The 20,894-nt window shown below is 37.8% G+C and overlaps 1 protein-coding gene across 1 annotated transcript in view; it reads left to right on the top strand.

The window, feature by feature from the left end:
* The window catches only part of MMS22L (MMS22 like, DNA repair protein), a 99,624-nt gene extending 79,960 nt beyond the window's left edge, over positions 1-19,664 (top strand). The window contains exons 19-24 of the mRNA XM_017818685.1: positions 3,976-4,145; positions 10,746-10,957; positions 13,322-13,488; positions 14,877-14,973; positions 16,142-16,309; positions 18,570-19,664. Coding sequence (XP_017674174.1) covers positions 3,976-4,145; positions 10,746-10,957; positions 13,322-13,488; positions 14,877-14,973; positions 16,142-16,309; positions 18,570-18,654 — 899 coding nt within the window. The 3' untranslated portion in view covers positions 18,655-19,664. The remainder of the gene's footprint in view (positions 1-3,975; positions 4,146-10,745; positions 10,958-13,321; positions 13,489-14,876; positions 14,974-16,141; positions 16,310-18,569) is intronic.
* The last annotated feature ends 1,230 nt before the right edge of the window (positions 19,665-20,894 follow it).

The raw sequence follows: 20,894 nt of genomic DNA, 5'->3' as shown, positions 1-20,894 counted from the left end.
GTTTCTCTGGTCAGTGCCGGCTGCTGCTCTGCGCCCATGGAGAAAAACATCTCCCGGCATAACTACAGACACTTAGTCCAGTCTAGCACTGTTCCAAATCTCTGTAGCCCCCAACTGGGGCTGGGGGGGCCCCAGAGGCCCCGAGGGGCTCAGAGCCCCTTCCTCGTGGCTCACAACATGGCCACCTCTTCTCCAACAACCAAAACTACAACTCATCTCTTCCGATGAGCTTGTGATATGTTTACATTTTTTCAGGAGCGCCCATTGGGCAAAACTTCAAAACATCCAGGGGTTTCCACCCCTTGGGGTCTACCACTCTTCAGCCTCTGGGGGAAAAACCAAGGTCCAAACCACCACAGTAGTGTAAAGGTAGAAATGGAAGTGCAGCCAATGAGTCATAGAATTCAGCAAACTGTTGGTAGATTTGGTTAGGGCCAATGTGGAGGGGTAAGGTAGAGCTTAAAACTGTTTTTTCAGGGAGTTTAGGTTAGATATTAGGAAAAGATCCTTCACCCAGAGGGTGGTTGGACACTGGAACAGTCTTCCCAGGGAAGTGGTCATGGCACCAAGCCTGCCAGAGTTCAAGGAGCATTTGGACAATGCTCATAGGCACATGATGTGATTCTTGGGGTGGTCCTGTGCAGGGCCAGGAGTTGGACTTTGATGATCCTTGTGGGTCCCTTGCAACTCAGGATACTCTATGATTCTATGATCAGCAGTGTTATGACAGGCTACATAATACATACATTGCATGTACTGAATTTATGCTAGTGGCCAAGTTGGCTTAGGAATGTAATTTGCTTTCTTTGGAACTGCTTCTCTTACATACACTCTGTACTTTTCTAAAACTCAATTCTAACATATGTTCATTAAATGTGTGGTAGTGAAAAAAAGTGTTTTTCCCCCTGGAGTTAAAAAAATGGTAACCCCCGAGAGGGTGCTGTCACTTGATGTTGACCCAATCAGCGCCCCTGCAAAATTTAAACATATCACACCAGACCGGAAAAGAAGGATGATGATGTAGTTGAAGAAGTAGCGGCCACGTTCTGAGACCACGAGGAGAGAGAGAGGGGCCTGGAGCCCCGCTGGGGGTTCAAGGCCCCCCAGCCCCCAGCTGAACTTGCAGAAACTCGGAAACAGTGTTAAACTGGACCGAGTTCTGTGACTGAATAGCTGGGGGAGTCTTTCTCCACTGTGAGTGGGCAGCAGGAGCAGCAGCAGAGACAGCACTGAATGGAGAACTGTGTCAAAAAGCCAAGAAGATAAGAAACAAGCAGCAAAGACGGCATGCAGCTAAGCAGAGAGACACAGAGATGTCTGATGGAGAGAGAGAGAGAGAGGACTAAGCTCAACAAAGAGAGTTTTGGGGTAAGAACTGAATCAGATCCCCCCGAAACCCCTTTGAGACCCCTCCTAGGAGGAGGGGGTGGACTCCTACTTGAGGGGAGTCTTGGAATGTAGCAGCACCAGAGAGAGGAGCTGAGGAGCTCAAGACGTCCTGGAAGCTGGACCAGGACGGCCGGACAGAATGCGGAGGAAGTGGCCTTGTTCTCCCCTGCTGCTGCTGCCAGGCTGACAGTTTTGAGACAGAGCAAAGGAGCTCTGATAGAACACTTAGGGCAAGGACTGAACTGAAAGCTGCCCTAAACATTCTCACTCAGGGTAAATCCCCTGAGGAAGGGACTTTGACAAAGATGTCCTGCACTTGGTGATATGACATGGTGAAGCGAGCATTGTCACTGCTTCGCAGTCCACAGGAGAGAGACCTTCACTTGGAGCCGAAGGGCTGAGAGGGGTGAGAGGAGACCCCCTTGTGTGTAATGGAAAGAGATCCAGCTACAACAATCCAGCTACAACTGCTGCATTGAGGAAGAGAGTGCTGCCCTAAACGTGGAAAGGATCTTTCCTTCGTCCCTTCTGGACTTTTATTGGAGAGGGAAGAGATTTGATCCAATGTAAATACTGCTTTATCATAGGAGAGATAGTTAGGATTGTGTATATAATGTATTAGAATATTTATTTGTGTAATAATTGTAATATAATTCCCTCCTCCCCATATTGTCTTGTGTTTTGTCTGGAAAACCCCTCTCACACTGGGATGAGTTGTGGGAGGGAGGCTTGGACTCAGAAATTGGGTTTTTGGAGATTTCAAACCACGACAGTGTGAAACCACTGATAGGATGGAAAAAGAAGAGTGCTGTGTATTATCAATGAATTGTGCCAGTCTGACCCACTTACTTTTAAAAATAGAGTAAACCTTGTGTATCTCAAAGACAGAGATAATAATTTGCATGCACATGCAGTTTAAATCATGATTATAAGGAGCACAGCGAAAGCATGACCAAGATCAAAAGGTGCATCAAATGTAGTGGAATTAGGATTTTGTAAAATACTTTACTTTTCTATTGCAAGATCGGGATATTTTGATACACAAGACATATATCAAATTAAATGTTTTCAGATATCCAGATGTGGGTTGGAGCCTTGGAAAGTAATTTTAGATTGGTATTTTCCTTTTTAGATTGGTATTGTCTTTTCTGTTCTTTGCAGTAGGAAGCGATTAATCTTCAGTCATGCTGTTGTGTGCAAGAAATTGTCCTATTCTTTTTAGTTAAGAAAACATAGAAAAGGTTTAAAAGAAAAAATATTTAAGTGAATTTCAATCACTGCTTCACATTCTGTGGGCTTGTTAAATTATAAGGACAAAGCAAGAAACTTAACAAATCTAAACACCTCCCATCTGTGGTCAGATTGTGTCTTGTACTGTCCCATACATCACAGGAGCGATAATAGAAAGAGTACTTTAGCTGGAATGACCATGTTTCTTTCAAAGCAGGAAGCTTAGACAACATTATTAGAAGTATTGTTAGGTGATCGTTCTCTTTCTCTATGATTGATCATTGTGTTTTCTTTCACTCCAGAAGATTAATGTTGTTTTGCGTTGTTTTTAGAGATGGTAATGAATGACTTTTATAGATTAATAATATCTTGTAACAGCCTAATTTTGATTTTTCATTATTTTCAAAGTCTTAAACATGCTTGCTTGGAATATTCCTGTATTTTCAACCCAGGAAACCTTTCCTTGCCTCTAATTAAATGTAAAGTTAAGAATGTCTGTGGGAACCACTACATAGAAATTTTATTTAGTGTGTGTTTTGAGTATCAACACTCTGGAGTATAGTTATTTTCTCAAGAAAAATTACACCTCACCTGCAATAAAGAAGTTTCTCAAAGTTAGGGTTTTACACATCAACACCTTTTTACTTTTTTTTTTTTAAAGATCTTAAAACTGGCTCAGAGCTGTGCAAGTGATACGTTAATGTGTTGAAAACAAGAAATATGTTCTCTGAGGCTCTCAGTTAGTGAACTGAGAGCCTGCAAAGATCTGGTGAGACCATGCTGGTTTAATGCAGTTGGCTGCCCCTTATTCTTTTTAATCTGCTGAAATTAAATACAATTGGAAGGATATTTAATGTTTTCCTAACATTCAGTTCCCACATGAGTAGTTGCTGATGTAGCCACAGCGGTGTTAGATAAATGTGAAGGGAAGGCAAAGGCAGCATATCTCTCTAAAATGGGATGAATGCACACAGCAAGGTAAATGTTTAAGTGTGTGTGTGCTGATTGCAATGGTGTTATGGATCAAGTTTAGTTAAGTTTTCTGCACGGATGTAAGAGATTGTCCTTTCTTTAGCATTTCTGTATTTTTCCTAAAGCAGCTTCACTGGCTTAAAAACTTCTAATTGTAATGTATTGAGTCAATTTAGCACTTTTTTTGGATAAACTCTAAATGGATTTTGGATTTGTTCTAATTTTATTTAAGGGATGCCATGGAATGAGTACATGGGAGTGAGACATGTCAGTTGCTGTTGCTATTTTCAGATTATCTAATTTAGCATAATTGCCTCTTTAGGCTTTTTTTTCTTTTCTTAACTGTAAATTGCCTTGACATTTCTTTTTTTTTTTGCCAAACAGGATGTCTGGTAAAGTTCTGGGCACCAATACTGGCTACTTCCAAGGCACAGCAACTCTTGTTTCGCATTGTGGATTGCTTATTGCTGCCGCACTCTGTGCTTCAGCAGGACAAAGAACTGCCTGTGGCTTTGCTGTCTGCCATTCAGGAAAGCCTGCCTCTTTATCTTCAGGTAAATATCTGAACTCTATTATCAGCAGACAAACATATCTTCAGGAAAAGATTCATATTGCAGAGGATGTTTTCCTTTACCCTAATCAAAACAAGCGTTGACTGAATTTAAAAAAGCAAGAGGAGTTTTTATTTCTTAGAGAAGTGGAAAGAAAATTGCCACCCCCTTGGTTTTCCTCTCATGGCATGCAGCTATGCTGTAGTTCACTCCAGAGCTTCTAGTCTCATCACTGTATATGGAAAGCTTTTAGACAACCTACTGGTTACACTGGTCTCTGATGTGAGAGATTTCTGAAACAGTGGATCAAGTAATAATAATATGTAGCGAGATACTTTTTAGGTCATCTTTGACTTGGGTAACTGTACATAATTATAGATGAGATAGTCTTTTTTTGTTGGTCTTAGGAACAAAAAAAAAAAATCTTCTGCATATTATGGCACTGGTTTGTCTTTATGCTTTGAGAATATGTTTTACTGAATCAAGTTTCTGCTGCTTACTCTTATATGGCTAAAGCCCTCTTGCCCATTATTCCTCCTGTTCTTCCCTCAGCTTCCCTATCACTCTTGAAACCACGCAAGGCTTGCTGGTGTTGTAGAAAGATACTAATTCCTGCTGGTGAGAAAGAGAAAAGAGTGTATTTTTTAAATAAATAAGTTGACATGTTTTTCTTGTAGATCCTTGGGTCTTTTTTGCTTACCATTTTCCCTTCCCTCTTAGTCTTCATTTTGATTGCAGTCTTAACTGACTTCTTCAAAAGACTGTATTATGAAACAATGCAGTGGTGACATTGTAAACATCCCTCGGATTTATTCCTTTTGAAAGTAGTTGCCTTGTGATCGATGACATGTCATATGGAAGTGAATATGATTATATAATGATGTGCGGAATATGACTTGCTTTGCTGCTCTGTAGGTATTTTCAGAAGCTATATACATGTAGGACCATCTGGACAATGATATTACCACAGAGTGTTGCTGTCTGGTTGCTAATTTAGTATTTTAGTCAGAGAGCCAGTTTCTCCGGAGTCTGCACAGACGGATGTAGTCTTAAGATGAAACCACTTGAGTTGGTTTTGAAGTCTAAGTGTTGTGGACCCTTGTTTCCTGTTTTCTTTCCCAGTTTCTGACTTCCTGACCTCACTTTTGTATTCTTCAGCAGTCTGCTGCATAGTCCACATGCTTTCTGGCTATGCTAGATGATCTTACTTGACCAAATAGTTTATTTTAGACAAATGCTGTTTCTAGAAAATGAGTAAATCTTCGATTTGACGAACACTTAGTAAGAGAAGAAAAAGAGGAGAATTCTTGACTTATTTTTCCTGTTTCAATGTGGGACTTCTGCATTTTATTAAGTGTTTGTATTTACAAAGTTCCAACATTTATAAGTACTTCAAAATGCTTCATTCATTCAAAAATACTTCCTTCCCTTTTATTTGGAAAAGTGGAAAAATTCTGATTTAGAATCAACTCAAAATGAAAATATTTTAAGTTCAGTTTAGAAACAAAATATAACTTCTCTGAGATCCTTTGAGATTGAATGGGTTCTAGGCACTCTCTGACATCTCAGGTTATTATTTTACAATTGGCTTAAGACTAAATTCATTCCCTTTCACCATTACCATGTGCATTCCAATTTAATTTGCTTTAATGATTCTGTGAATATCAATTTATGAGCTGAATCAAATAGTAACTAGCCCCACAAAACAAACAAACAAAACCCAAAAACCCAAATGGGCATGTCAAAAAAAAGTGATAGAACAGTGTATGTGGGAGGAAAAGCATGTAAATATGGTGGGAGGAGAGATGGAAAAACAATTCTTGGGAAATAACCTTACCTTGACCGAGTTAAACTGCAGGTGAAATGTGTGATCAGAGCCTTCTTGGGTGGCTGCCCTGTGCCTGATGCTCATTCATGGAGGCGGAGCACTGGCATTTTAGTGTAGGAGCCTTAATTCACCCTAATGTTAGACTAGCATTGTTCTATAGATCTGTCCCTCTTAATACTCCAGCTTACAATTTAATCTTGTGGCAGTTACATGAAAATAAAGAAACAGGAGTCTGGAGACCATGCAAAATATCTTACACATGCAAATTCTTTATTCATAGTCAAAGTATAAAAGCCCTTGAGTAGAATTTCTACTCAGCAGTCTTTTCAGTTTTTATTTATTTACTGGAAAGTTCCAGGCTCCATCTCTTTTTCTTTTCCTTCAACTCCTTAGTATGGGCTGCTCCTCCTTTGTCAGAAAAAACTAGAGATCTCAGAAGGCTTTTTAGTTTTGCTAGCAATGATTTGCCAAGAAGTCCCTCTTTCCAAAGCTTTTAACAACTACTCTTAATGTGGTTTACTTGATCCAGGTTTTAAAGGGATTTGAAATCAGTCTTAGTAGTGGGTAATTAATTTCATACATCCATTGATGCAGCAATCTTATGACATCCTATAGAATTCTTGGATTTTTCCATCTTTCAGGACAACATACAAAGGTCCTTCTCTTCCCACACCATAGTTTATTACTACTTTCACAATTCATCAAAACTGATGACTGCATCTCATCATCCTTCTTTACCCCAAACATACAGGTTTATTTTTAATAGATCAAAATTAAAGACTTTTTTTAGTTTTACACTGGCACACATAATTGTCAAATGCACTAATTAGGACTGGACATTGCATTTCTCTCTCCTTGCTTCAGACCGTCTGTATTTACTTATGTTTGTGTTTATATAGAAATTTGGGCTATACAGTTGTGGCTTTTGACAGCTATTGGGCAGCTGGTCTGTTCTCCACTGTACATGGAGCTTATCTAGAAGTTTTTTTCAAACTCAAGTCTGATGCTGCCTTATCAAAATAGCTTAGTTCTAGGAGCTTTTAAATGGTTTTGTTTTTTTTTTTCTTGCCTAAAGGGTTACTGTCTGGATACTATTTCTATCACTGTGCATCATCTGTTTTGATAATATTTGATGACCTAAGAAAGATTCTATTGAGATATAATGTAAAAATTGCCCTCCGAGTTGTTTGAACAACTGACTTCGGAAAGTAAAGCATGAAGAACATGAATGAACAGCCATTTTACAATTTTATGGGACTGTTCCTAATTATGAGATTGTAAGGCATGTAAAATTTAACCCTAGGTATTTCACTACTGTAAAAAGCAGTTCAGTTGATTTGTATGATAGTAGATTGCTGAAGCCTGTCATAGGAAGTTTCAGATTGAAATGGCTCTTGGTAGATTTCTTGGAGAATGATTTGGAGAAATTTTAGTACACATTACCGGTAATATGGGAAAGAACTGAAGTGGTGTATGAAACTTGTTTTGGAGAAGAAATATTAGTTTAGAGATGTCTTGCAGAATACAGTGTGGATCCATGGAATAAGCTTTTTATACATAGTGATAGGAAAGGTAAGATACCCTGCTTGATTTATCAGTGTGAATCCTGTCCAATACAGAAGACTGTTGATTTCTATGTAAATACAGAGAGTAGTAAAAGAGCTTCATTCTAAATAGTGCTTGGCACATACATTTTCCAGTGATTTTAATGGGTCTGTGCAGGCTCAGCATTTGTCAGAGATCAGACCTTAGAAGCCCTCCCATGAGCCACATCTGTGGTCCGATATTTGAGCAAGCTTATTAATACATTTTGTGAATTATAGTATGTATTTAATAGGAATCGTACAACATTAATTGGTGAGCAGCAGATTTATTCCAACAGCAGGACTTATAATATAAGTCATCATTAGGTAGCTTGGCATTTCTGCAATGAATAGTTCCAGTAATCCATACTAATCGGTTCTTTGCTCTCCACAGGTGATTTACAGATACATAGATAAATCAGAAGAGGCAGCTCTGGCCACAAAAGGTTCCTGCAGTGAACACGCACAGGATTCAGTTGCCTTTCTGCTAAAATGAGGAGCAGATGATGTCATGCCTCTCTGCTCCTCTTAAAATGTCTTTGTTTTTTTTTTAACCTCAGAAGATGGCTAAAGAACATAGTTAAGAAAAAGGAAGCTGCGCTATCAGCCCTTTAGAGTCCATCTGCTTTGTAGGGATTGTCCTAGGGGTCTGATGAGATTGATTTCAAATCCCTGGTCCGGAACTGCAGTCCAATAGCATGCGTTTCTTTTTTCTCTCATATGAACAGTATTACTGGTTAATTACTGGTGGGATTTAAAAGAAGAAATTTCTGTGTGATTACTTTGTTGTTTTGCCATTGTACCTGGAGATTTGCAGCTATTGTGCGATGTTGGTAATTTATCCCTTGTGCCACTTGGGATATGGTGTTGTCAGACTTTGTTCAGGTCTGTTGCTCTCTGCACTTTGTAAGGAAAAGGAGTAGTCCACAATAAAGAACACAGTGTTGAGCTGAATTCAGTGGGCCTTTGTGTCCAAAAGATAAATCTAAGTTTTTTTCTAGTTTTTTGGGATGCAGTTTCCAGAATCAATTTACTTCAACTCAAAAAACAAAAATGCTTTTATGAAGGATCAGGCTAGGTTTGTTTGTTCATTTTCAAATGAAATTACTAGGTCTGCAAAAATTAGTCAGCATTCTTTCAGATATCTAAATTCTAATATTCTTTTCTTTTTATTGCTATTAAATATCTCTAGGATCATTTCTTAAAAGTTCTTACTAGTTAATAACAACCAATTTCTGCTTTTCTTGATACTGTGTAGCATTTGTTGATCTTCAATTTGAAGAAGTCTCATTTTAGTAACTATTGTTAGTTTTTCACAACTCTTCACAGGTGCTCTGTTCTTCATGTATTCCTGCAGGTATCCTCTGGAAGATTGTGATATTCTTTGTGTCCCTTTCATCAGATAAATTAATACACTTCATCACAGATGTTTGGGGATTTTTAGTGTTAAAAGTCTAGAGTCTTAGAAGTGCCAGTTCCGATATTTGGATTATGGAATGCATTCTGTCTTTCTGTATGAGCTGTACTACAGAAACACAGGCAACTCTTCTTTATGCCTGATGCAATATTGAAAACATCAAACACTCAAGCTTACACACTAAATAGTCTGTCATCTGTAACAGTCTCTCTGGGTCTGCTACTTGCCAAGAAGTAGCAGACTTCTTGTTTTTAAGAATTCTGATATAGCAGCAGCTGCTTTTTCCTACAAAATTTTGCGCTATGTACGCAAAAGGAGGAGAGAATCTGAACTTTCAGTCAAAGCCTCGTTTGAGGAAGTGTGTTTTTTTATCACTGAGACTTGCTAAAATTACCAAGGAGCCCTAGAAGTGTGTGAAGTTAAATCCTTAATGCAACAAATCCGTGTTCAAGAGAGCCACCTACAGCAAGTCTTCAGGCAGGTAGTGAAGTGCCTCATTTCTTGAAATCTCATGTTTCCTGTATTCGTTTACTGTGGAACCAAAAGTGGGAACTCCCCATTTCAAGACTCTCAGCTATGTCTCAGCCTGCATTTTCCTGAAACAATTGTTCTGTCACATTCACACAGACAGGTATAGATGAAAATGTTTTTGGGGAGGGACTTCTATTCAAAAAGCTACAGAAATACTCTTTGTCAGTATCTGGGAACAAAAGCAGTTTAACTTGAACTGTTCATTCCTGTATTAGGGGGTATTAATTTACCTTAGCAACCATAAATATTCAGGCATATACTCCTTCTACCAAAACTGGAGTCTAATAGAAGTTTGAAGTACTGTTGTGCTTGACCTTGCTTTACATCATTATTCTTGTTGGACAAAACTATTCTCAAGAGGCTTCTGTTTGTGCTGCTGACTGTGACCCTTGAGATGGAAGATCAGGGGAGTTTATTTTTTTCTTAGTGATTTGTTCTTCTTTCTCTCAGGAATCAGGAGGAAGGAAATAAGTTCTTAACTTCCTCTTATGGCAACCCATACTAGTAAGAGTACTACTCTTTTTTTCAGGAATGGATCATGTATATGTTGTGTAACTACAGGTAGTGTTCAGATAAGCACTTTCTGGGCAAGTACTTTCATTATAGATTTTTCTCTGGATCAATATAGCTTATATTGGATGAATAACAACAGTTTTAGCCTTATCTTAAACAGAGTTTAATACCCACTCTAAATCCCTTATAAATGGTGCCTAATTTACCCTAATTTTTTTAGACTACAAGCAAATTTGTTGTTGGAGCTCAATTCTAAGTGCTCAGTTTTCTGCTATATCATTCATACAAGAATTTCACACTGTCCTTTACAAACAAGTGAGGTATTTATTCTTTCTCTCCCTTCTTAAAGCTTACCTGACTAATATACTTCGTTAGACCACATACAGAATTGAAAAAGAAACGGGCACAGAAACGTTCTCAGATCTGAAATGCCAAAGTTTTATTTTAAATTTGAAAGGGAGCTTGCGTGTCCCAAAGCTTATCTTCCAATATATTAATTAGTCTAGTAAAAGATTTTTCTCTCTTTTGGAAGCCTTGCCTGCCTCTGTCTTCTTGCAGACCATCATATCTGCACCAAATTACTGATGCTTATTTAACAGGCAGTAGTTACTCTGTATGCAGCAGTTTATGCAGCGTGTAGTGTGTATTTAGCCTACAGTTGCTAAAGATTTATTCAAAAGTATTGTTAAAAATTTATTCAATTTCTCACTTTCTATAATTTTCTTCTACAGGGCCTGTCCTTCATATGCTGTCAGTCTCAAACACAGGGTGCCTATTTAAATCAACTCCTTGGGAGCATTATTCGACACTATTTTGGACGATTTCTCCCTTCTTCTCCGACTGTGCCTGGTACTGGACAGCATCCTATGCTGACTGCTTTATGCAGTTCCATTACAGCCCCACAGATGCTCCGTCTACGGAAGACCACTTTGCATGTCATAAGGTAAGGACTAGTGAAGTAAAAAACATCACTTATTCAGATTTCAGAAATAGCTAATTAGAGAGGGAATGCCTCTGTTTTCTTCACAGTTAACTGATAGTGTGGCTGTAGGAAGAGCCTGTGAGTTGCTGGGCAGGGAGCAAAGGAAGGACAGCATGTATACATCAGGAGAGTAAAACTGGAAAGACTTGTGAGACAGTAATTAAGGATAAAGGTTCTAGGCCATAAGAAAAACTATTGCATGAGGTCACATGAAAAGGAAGTAATTTTCTAGAAGAATTACATTCCAATATGCATCATCATACATTTGTGTCTCAGACTGTATTTAGGGTCACAGAGGTGTAGTGCTTATAGCTGCCACAGTTACCTGTGCATGGGGGGACCTCATTGCTCTGTAAGTGTCAGGGTATACACAGGTGTGTCAGCTACCCAGGGGAAATGGAAAACTGAGGCTGTGGAAAGAGTAAGACATAGAGGCAGGGAGATGGTGCTTGTTCGCTGTGCTGTCACTGCTCACACAACGTCAACAGCAGCTATAATTCTGTGTCGCTGCTGCTGAAAGGTTGAAGCTTTGTTTTAAATACTGCAGAACAGTGAACAATTCATACTTTTTGTCTGTGTTGGGAAAGAAATTAAACCCCATTGAATGCAAGGTGATTGCTTATATCCAAGGTAATTGGATTTTTATTTGTTAAAGAGTGTGTATACATATTGATTAAAAAATAATTTCAGAGTTGATCTTGAGTAAATATAATAGGCAATCCTGTAAGTAAAGTCTGTATTGTCACATATTAGAGGAGTGAATTAAGATTTCACAATCTTAGTTCTGACATGTTTTTAACTTATGTATACTCAAACTTTGTCACCTTAATTAAGTTAGTTTTGAATGTGTGCATGCATGTGTGAACATTGAGATTGATAGTGGAAAGAAAGTTCCAAAGCTGTAATGGCACTTGGTGATTTTTAAGGTGTGAAACATTCCTTAGGGATCTGGGAAGAATGTGGAAGAAGTGAACAACACTGATTTGCAAACTGTTGGGTGGTCAGGAGGCAGTCGCTGGGTCTGTAAACAAATAGGTACAGAGTTTTCTGGCCACTTTGCCATGTGGAAGCTAGTCAATATATTGCTGCCACACAGAGGCAATGGAACCACACCTTCAGAAGTATATTATGTCAGAGCTACAATAAAAGAGCTAAAATAAAACACCCCACTTTTAGTGGAAGAGCACCCCCAAAAAAATGTGGGAAATTTTCCGAGTAATTAATGGGATAGAAGATTTTAGAGTTGCTAATATTAAAGTAAGACCACATAATGTAAGAAATATAGAAGTAAAGTTGTTACAGCTTTCATTTGCCTAGTCACACACATAGCTTCAGTGCTCTGAAGCTGTCCAATGAAGTACCCAGAGCTCTGAAAGTCAGGTTCCATTTGAAAGGTGTAAGAGCACCCCTTACTGAGTTTTAATAATGATGCTGGTTTTTTAATTGATGCATTGCTCAGTAAACATGCATGCCTTGTTTGAGTAAATAACAGTGACTAATATTAAATATCTAAAAAGCTTTTTTTGAAGGTTTTTGGAGTGTTCTTGCTGACTAATGAACCAATCTTGTGTTCTTTTCACCTGCACTCTTCTGTCTGGAGTGCTTCAATTTAAACTTATTGTCTTCAGATTTCATTAATTGATGTCAAACCAACAGTAGTTTGTATTCTTGTATTCTTTTGTGGAAAAACAACAAATCAAGGTGTTCAAATTGGAACACTCCCTGTGTGCGATGTTAAAATTTGCTCCTATTGCAGATCAACCTTTTATCTTTATGCCAGATTTTATACTGGAGATGATTGTGTTAATTCTGTCAGAGCAAAAGCAGTCATTGGTGTCCCGTTACAACATACTGTTGTCAAAAATAAAATAACAGTACCAGTATAACAGCAGAGCTGTTACCACAAGTTGGACTGTGAATTTACAAAAGCACAAAAGCTCAATAACATAGTTGAATAACAGCTGCATTATGGATGTTGGTTTAGAATCTTAGAATCTCAACTCCTTCATTTATTCAACTCTGATGCTGCCTTTGTATTTGAACTTCTATAGTCACACTTGGCTTTTTAACTGTAATTATGATAGCTCTTATTTCTCACTTCCCTCTCAACAGAAGTCAGAAGGCATCACTGTCCTCTGACAAATTGGGAGTCGTTGCTAAGACTAAGACAAATAGAATCCATTATTTGAGCCCAGATAAAGATAGAAATCTATGTAATAGGCCTCCTGCTGAAATATTACAGTTACTTTAAGGTATATGGTGCTTGCATTGAATGGAAAAACCACCAAATTATAGACTTTGTTCTGGTTTGCTTTGTCTTCTCAGTGAAAACTACATGCAGTTCAAAGGCAATGCTCCACCTCCTCGCTTGGCCTCCGTTCTTGCTTTCATTCTTGAAGTACTTCAGAGAACCCAGAGCACTGAACTATGTGACATTGAATTAGTTCTCCCATCTGTGTTGAAATGCATGGTATTGGTTAATGAGCTACAAGGTGAGCTGTTTGTTTGCTTTAAGTACATCTCTCCACACCTGTAGGATGTTTTTACTGCTGAGCATCTTTCATCCCAGTATTTAAGACTCTCAGATGAGGTGAATAAGATCATCTGGCCAGCTAAACTGGACAAGTTTTTTTGGGTTTTTTTTTTCATTGACTGGTCTGGGACTTCTCTCTTTGAGGCAGAGAAGTCCTGCTGTGTTTTGCTCTCTGATGAACCAGTCAACTTCTCAGGAATCTGAAGAGCATTTCCTTTCTCCCTGTCCTTCCCATCTAGACTTGGCAACTGTGGAAGTTTTCTTCAACCTAAAACTTTGATACCAAATAAGACTGGCGTGTGTTCTCCCCATAGATGTATTATAAATGGATTAAAAGTAGCATGTTGCTCTCCAAAGGCATCTTTGAGTCTTCTTTCTTCTTTTAGCATGCTTTGTTTCATAGCAAGAACTTCTTTATTTTTAGCTTCTTAAAAAATGAAGCACTCTGTTCACCCTATCATTATATAATGAATGTGCATAAGCTGCTAGTAGAGGCATTAAGCAAAATTGGGATTCACTTCTGACTTCTCCTGAGAATTTTCACTAATAAAGTACTTTTTGATTCTGGTCTATAACAGTTTCAAGGACAAGATGTGCTTAGGAAATTAGCTGAATCATCACACAACTTTCTTCCCTCTTTTGCCATTACGGCCATACCTGCTGGAAGCTGAGAGGACCCACCTTGCAATGGGCTGGGGATTAGAATGGGCTGGAAGTATTGTGCTGCTGTAGCCACCAGCTCACTGCCTGCCTGGACAGGCCTCTGCTATACCCTTCTAGAAAAGTCCTTGCAGCCCAGTTCCACCTTTATAAAGGAAGAGCTGTATCTTGCAACTTGAGTATTTATTTAAAAACGATTATTAATAAAATAATGAAGGGTTGTTTGTTTGTTTGTTTCCCTTAAAAAACAAGTTAGGGTGGATTTCAGAACAATATTCACCATTGAAAGTACTAGATCTACGTAACTTAGGGCAGGATATAATGCTATGACTACCTTTCTTTTAAATAAATAGGAATGATTAAAGAATATAAACAGAACTTACATTTAAATAAAATCTCTATTTCCAGTAAGTGTGTATCTCTTTACTTTTACTTAAAAAGACCATTGTGTACTTAAAAATCTGCATGTTTAAAGGATAATAGTGGTGAAAATAAGACTTTTGCATAAATCTGTGACTCATTCTGTTCTTTATAGCCAATCTAACTGCTTTCACAGTAATTTCACTTGCATCAAAGTAAAATGAAACCTTTTCTTCTCATTTAAAAATTTCAGTCTTCATGAAAGACATTCTCCAGATGGTCAGTTCAAGAGCTCTGTGTGAATCTTGTGATTTTTTTCTTTTACAGTTAAAAAAATATCTACAGACATTGTACAGAACGTGGTAGAAGGCTGCCAAGCAGGGTCAGGAGGAGAACATGCCACCCAGCTGACTTCTGTATTTAGGTAACCAGAAAATATGCCAACTGGCAGCGAAGCTACTGCAAGCCAATTGACAGCAAACATGTTTTTTTTAAATAGCTAACTATCCTTAACATACTGCATTGTTGCTTGTTTATGGTATTTAAGTAATGGTACTTTTGGCACTAGTTTTGAACACAGCTTGGCCAAAAAGCCAGAGGAAAAAAAATAGAAGAGGGAAACATACCTACTTTCTTATGGATGAGGTACTGTTTTCAAAGATATATAGTAGGGAGGTATGTCACTGCTGCAATGGGAAAAACTCCTCAGAAATGGTGATGGTCAGTGTTAGGTGCTGTGAAAGATGTGGGTGCCTAATTTGAAGTGCATATAATGGAGATCGAATCTTCATATAGCAAGCTTAGCTTTTTTATTTGCTTTTACGACAATGATAGATTATTGTAATGTAAATTATGCTTATTCCATACTTATGCAAAATGAATCCTGTTTCTAACATGGATACAGTAGAAGAGCTGTGTGACCTGACACCTGAAGACATTCTGCAATCCTTAAGCACTGCTGCTGTATTAGGTCAGGTCTAGATGAAAGCTTCAGAGAGACTCTCCAAAATAAGAATGGATGTTTGCGGGCATGTCAGTCTGTACCTGATTCGTCACCTCCATGGGATGTGTCATCCCTAGGGTGTTACTTCTGATTTGAATGTAATCTGTGATCTTGTAAGACCTCAAACCCTCAGGAAGGCAAATGAGTGTGCTTCCATCCAGCTGTCTACCCTGCTGAAGGTCCAGTGGAGCCTTACAAGAAATGCCAACGTTATTTCTGCAGATTTGAATCTAGAACTCTTGTTCATCTTTTTTCCTTACAAATATTATTTATTAAATAATAAATACATGTTTTAGTTTTGCATTCAGACACATTACAAAGTGCAGTGCTTTGGAACAAGTCATCCCTGGTGTAACAGCAGCAGAATCTGCCAATTTACTTAAAAATAAATGTGTGGGATTTTTAGCATTAGGCTTCAAAAGCATGTCTTCATTTAAACAAAGTATCCCAAGTAGTGTATTCCAGTGTAACAATATGAAAATTGTCATGCAGCTAGATTGCTTGTTCTGATTAGACTCTTCAGTTGTTCTTGGCATGTTCTCTGCATCTAGTTTTGACCCTGCATTAAGTGCCTCTGTGTCCCCCTCAGGCAGTTTATCCAGGATTATACCGCTGTCTATGATCACCGGGTTTTCAGCATACTAGAAACAGTGGCAGTCTTGGATCAGATGTTAGTTACCAGCCTGATTCCCACAATCACACAGTCTCTGAAGGATTTGGAGTACAAACAAGGTCTTGGAAGAAATGCTGCACAGAGGTTTGATTTTTATTTCATTTTGTTTTTTGACAATGAGCAATAGAGGTTTATTCTCTTGAAAAAAAGCAGTTTTACGACAGCAGCACAGATAATGAGTCATTTTTTAAGGGTGTTCAGCCAGAAATCTGCCTTAACTCAAGCCTTTTGTGGTTTTAAGCCATCTATATTTGCTAAATATTTCCAGAGATGTTTTGATACTAGGGTCTGCACACACCAGCAGAATTTATGTGAAGCCACGTTGCCTCTGCTTGCTCCACTGTATGTTGCAAAATAGAATAAAGAATTCCTGCCCCAAATAATTTTCCTATCAATCCCTGTTTTAGAGGACTTTATGGGTCATACGTAAAATTATGGTATATTCAAGTATGATCTGAAATGCTTGGAAAAGAAATACCCATAGCTTAATTTCAGGAGTTCTCTCATAATCTAAACATAGAAAAGTTGTCAGTGTCCAGAAAAGGCTGGCTCCAAAAGGCATGGCAGACTCATACTTCCTCCATTTGCCCCAAGAACTTAGGACAGAAATATTTGACTTGTGAATCCATCTGGCATTAGGTGGAAATGGCACATGAGGGGAGCAGCTTTGCACAGAGTGTGGTGTCTCTAGGTGCGGATGCAGCACTGAACTTTCAGCACCTCTATACGAATACTGTTAAAAAACTCCAGGAAGCTCTGCATAGTGTGGCACTCAAGCCAAAAGGGCTTCTTCTGTTAGTACTGCTCACTGGAAGGCTGCCCTTGACTCTCCGTGTTGTCTGGGATGGGAACTGGCCCCAGTGTTTGCATTAATGCACATCCTGGGACTAGTCAAAGGCTAGGATCCTAGTGACACCTCACCCTGGGGAAGTTTTAAGGTGTGTGTTGGCAGAGCCTGGACTATAACAAGTCCAAAAGACAGAGTTGTGCAAGACGTAACCCATGAGACTCTAAAGGGTAGTCACAAGGTTTTAATCTTCCATTTAACGAAAAATATATTTAACTTATTTGTAATTGTATTATTCACTTTTTATTATCCGGTACCAACAAATACATTTGCTTTTATTTAAGAGAATTCAGCCAGGGGTCAGCCAGATGTACCATTATATGCAGGATTTCCATACTATCTGCTTTTCATATTTTGATAATGTATTTAATAGCCAATTTTTTTTTGTTGTTAAATTCTGTTATTATGGTAAAATTCATCCCACAATCTATAAAATACTGAAGGAATGCAGGTTGCTTGAGCTTCCTGAAATATATGCTTGGAGATTACCGATTACAATTTTTTTAGCCTCATCACTTAAAACTGTGTATTATCTAATCTGTTGTCGATGTTTTGTATTAATAATTCGTATTTGTAATATGCTCCATGACACAGCAGTCTGAGGTGATCCATGAGCATTTTATTGTAAGAACACTAATACCTGATTTTCTCTCTTCAGTCCTGGCCACTAAATAACATTATATTAATATATTCTGTGCAATTACTGTAGACACGTAAGTGCAAACCCAGGTATATATAAAAGAAGCGAAGTTCAGAAGTTGCATTATAGTGGTGATGTCCCGTGTTGTTATTGCAGGGAACTAGTATGAAAACTTCAGTTTTGTTTGCTCAAGTTGATATTTCATGACAAGAATACGTAATTAGAAAATACCTAAATGTCAGAGACAGTACCTTAACAATAATTATATTGTCTAGGTTGGAGAGTATTAGAATGAACTTAAGGTGAAAAGTCTCATCAACACATATGCACTCTTCTGGAAAATCCACTTGAGTGACAGTTCCCTTCTGAATTCCAGGTTTATTTTAAAACAGCCGTTGTCCTTGGTTGAGGATGTTGGTCTAAATCTGTGTTAGTGCCAGCCTGCACCTTAGTGCCAGTGGCTCACATCACTGTGCTGTGGTGTGAGTCAGAAATTTCTTAGGCAGAAATGAGAGACCAAACATGATGAAGTGTGAATGCTAATCTCATCTAAGCCTTTTAAAATGAAGAATTTCTATTTCACAGCAGTTTACTAAACAAGGAGACTTCTAGGCATCTTCACTACACTTCTAGTCATGAGCAATGCAATTCTTATCCTTCTTCCAATCTGTCCATAGTAAAAAATTCACAGCAAACAAAACAGTTGAATAGGTGGGGGGTAGCTCCCATGTTTTAATATCCCGATATGTAAACAATGATTTTGGGAATTATGTGCTTTTACTCCTAGGATGTCTGAAATTGTTTAAGTAATGTGTTACATTTTTTTTGTTTGTTTTGTTGTTTTTTTTTCTCAACAGAGAAGCCTATAAAAGACTCTTATCTTACCTCGCAGAGGCTGGACAAAATGAGATACAAAAACTGGAAAATGAGGCAGATGAGTAGTGTGCTGGTGATTAATTCTTTCCTCTTGGATGTTGTGACACTGTCAATACCTGAAACTATACTCTACGACACAGTAGACAAGTTCTTTATCTTACAATGGAAATACATTTATCAATTTTGTGGTTGTTTTTTTTCCCCAATTTATGTATTAATTTTAAAAATTTCTGTGGTATTTAATATTGTCATGCATCTGAAGATTAACTCAATATACTGATGGATGGTGACTGAAAGATACAGCTAATTTATTACATATTTAAATGTCTGTATGAACAGAGCCTCTATTGCAACATACAAGACAGGATTTCAAAAAATTAATTTCACAACTCAGTTCACATTGAGACCTGTCCCTCTTAACAGTGTACTTTCAAAAATCTTATTCAGTCTGTCCATAAGAAAATTCTTAACTTTGTACTTCCTAATTTATTATTTTAGCAGAATAAGAAAAACCTGTGCTCTCTAGTACTGAACTTGTTGAATGCAGTGTATTCACTGGGAGTTCTGCCAGTATGATGATGTTGATGTTGTGCCAGTATAGTGTTGTTAAGAGAGAGCTTGTGTTTATGTTGCACAGAATGTATATAGTTGTCTTAACCTTCCACTTGTATTAAAACATTTAAGTCTTTCAGATTCCAGTGTATAATCTCTCTGTTGTCTTTGTGGGTAATATAAGAAAAGGTAGGTTCAGATTTCCCATTCTTTCCCTTTTCAATACTATGTTCTTAAAATTAATCCATAATTTCCAGGGATCCTATGATCTTTTCATTAGCCATGATACTGTTAATTATCCACTTAACTTAGACTAAGTGTGAGGGAAAAAGAAGAGAGGATAAACTTCTAATGGAAATTATCATCATTTGATCATAGGCTAGCCATTATTCCTGTTTGCCTGAAAAGTTGGATTTTCAACTATTTTGCTGTGTTATTGATCTTTCCGGGATGGATCTAGCTCTGTAACTTTTTCTACATTTTTCTTCTCTAAAGTTCTCAGGGAACTTTTATTAATGGCTGTGGTATCCACATTTTTCACTTCCCTAGATAATCAGTATTTCTGAAACTACTTACTGGACTTTGAGAGTGGTAAATCTGCCCTTCATGGCAACACTGGTGAACAGGCTCTTACTTTTAAAGTTACTCACATTTTAACTTTACAGTGTTAATGAGAAGGAAAGATTATTTTTGTGTCTAATAGCTCCACAAAAATCCCTAAAATCTTGTTCAGAACCACTCCTCTTTCGTTACAAATCTTATCAAGTTGAACTAGATAATCTTCTTGCCTAAATCGGCTATCGGTACTTCAGATAATGCAGTAACTAAAAGCCTCTTTAGGCTACTTAATAGTGCAGAACGTAGAGGTTCTTTTCATTATGAAAGTGACTTACTGAATTTGCATTGTAGCTTCTTGTAAGCTTCTGTACCTCGGAGGAGCTTTATTCATCTCAGGAGGACTGTGCTGCTAAAATGCTTTTTTCTTTAAAAAAAAAAATACACTCCCCCCCAAAGAGAGATTGAGATATCTTTGAGATTTGAGTCCTACCACCCAATAGATTACAGAACAAATGTCTTACTGTAGTATTACTTCCTGAAAGTAAAAACTGTGACTTTTAAAGGATGGAACAGATATTATAACAAAGCATTTAATGATGTGTTTAGTAGGTTGTTAAAGACATATTTAATACTATCTCTAGTGGTTGGAAGTTTCTGAAAAAGCAACAGGACTTTATGTAAATGCACAGCAGCTCCTGGTGCATGAGAAACTAATTTAAACAGTTTGGAAATTATCATTCTTCTCTGTCACAAAGTTAATGTAAGCAGAAATAGTGCATTTTGCATCATATTCATCAACCACTGCCAAATGGGCAATCTGGTTTGGTCTACTTATTTGGTATGGACATTTGCAGATGTGACTGATAGTTCTGATAATATTAATGAGAGGAAGGCTTGCAGAGTGCTAGACTAGGCTGACTTACCAAGCATACACCAAAACAACAATCCACAACCAATTAGGAGGAAAGAAGAAAATCCCGATTTTAAGTACAATATAGAAAAAAAACCCTGAAAATGAAATTATATATTATGTCTTGTTAGATGCTGTCTGTATAAAAGCTGCCTCAGACAATGAACATTATTTAAATTAAAACTTTCTGTAATATTTTACATATGAACAGTTTGGTTAAAAAACTAAAAGCGAGTAGATTCAGACTGGTTTTAAGGAAGAAATTTTTTATGATGAAGGTAGTGAA

The sequence above is a fragment of the Lepidothrix coronata genome, unplaced genomic scaffold, assembly GCF_001604755.1.
Source record: "Lepidothrix coronata isolate B3197 unplaced genomic scaffold, Lepidothrix_coronata-1.0 Scaffold70, whole genome shotgun sequence".
Lineage (NCBI taxonomy): Eukaryota > Metazoa > Chordata > Aves > Passeriformes > Pipridae > Lepidothrix > Lepidothrix coronata.
Note: the sequence above shows the minus strand (reverse complement) of the source record. Positions and strands in the feature narration are given on the sequence as shown.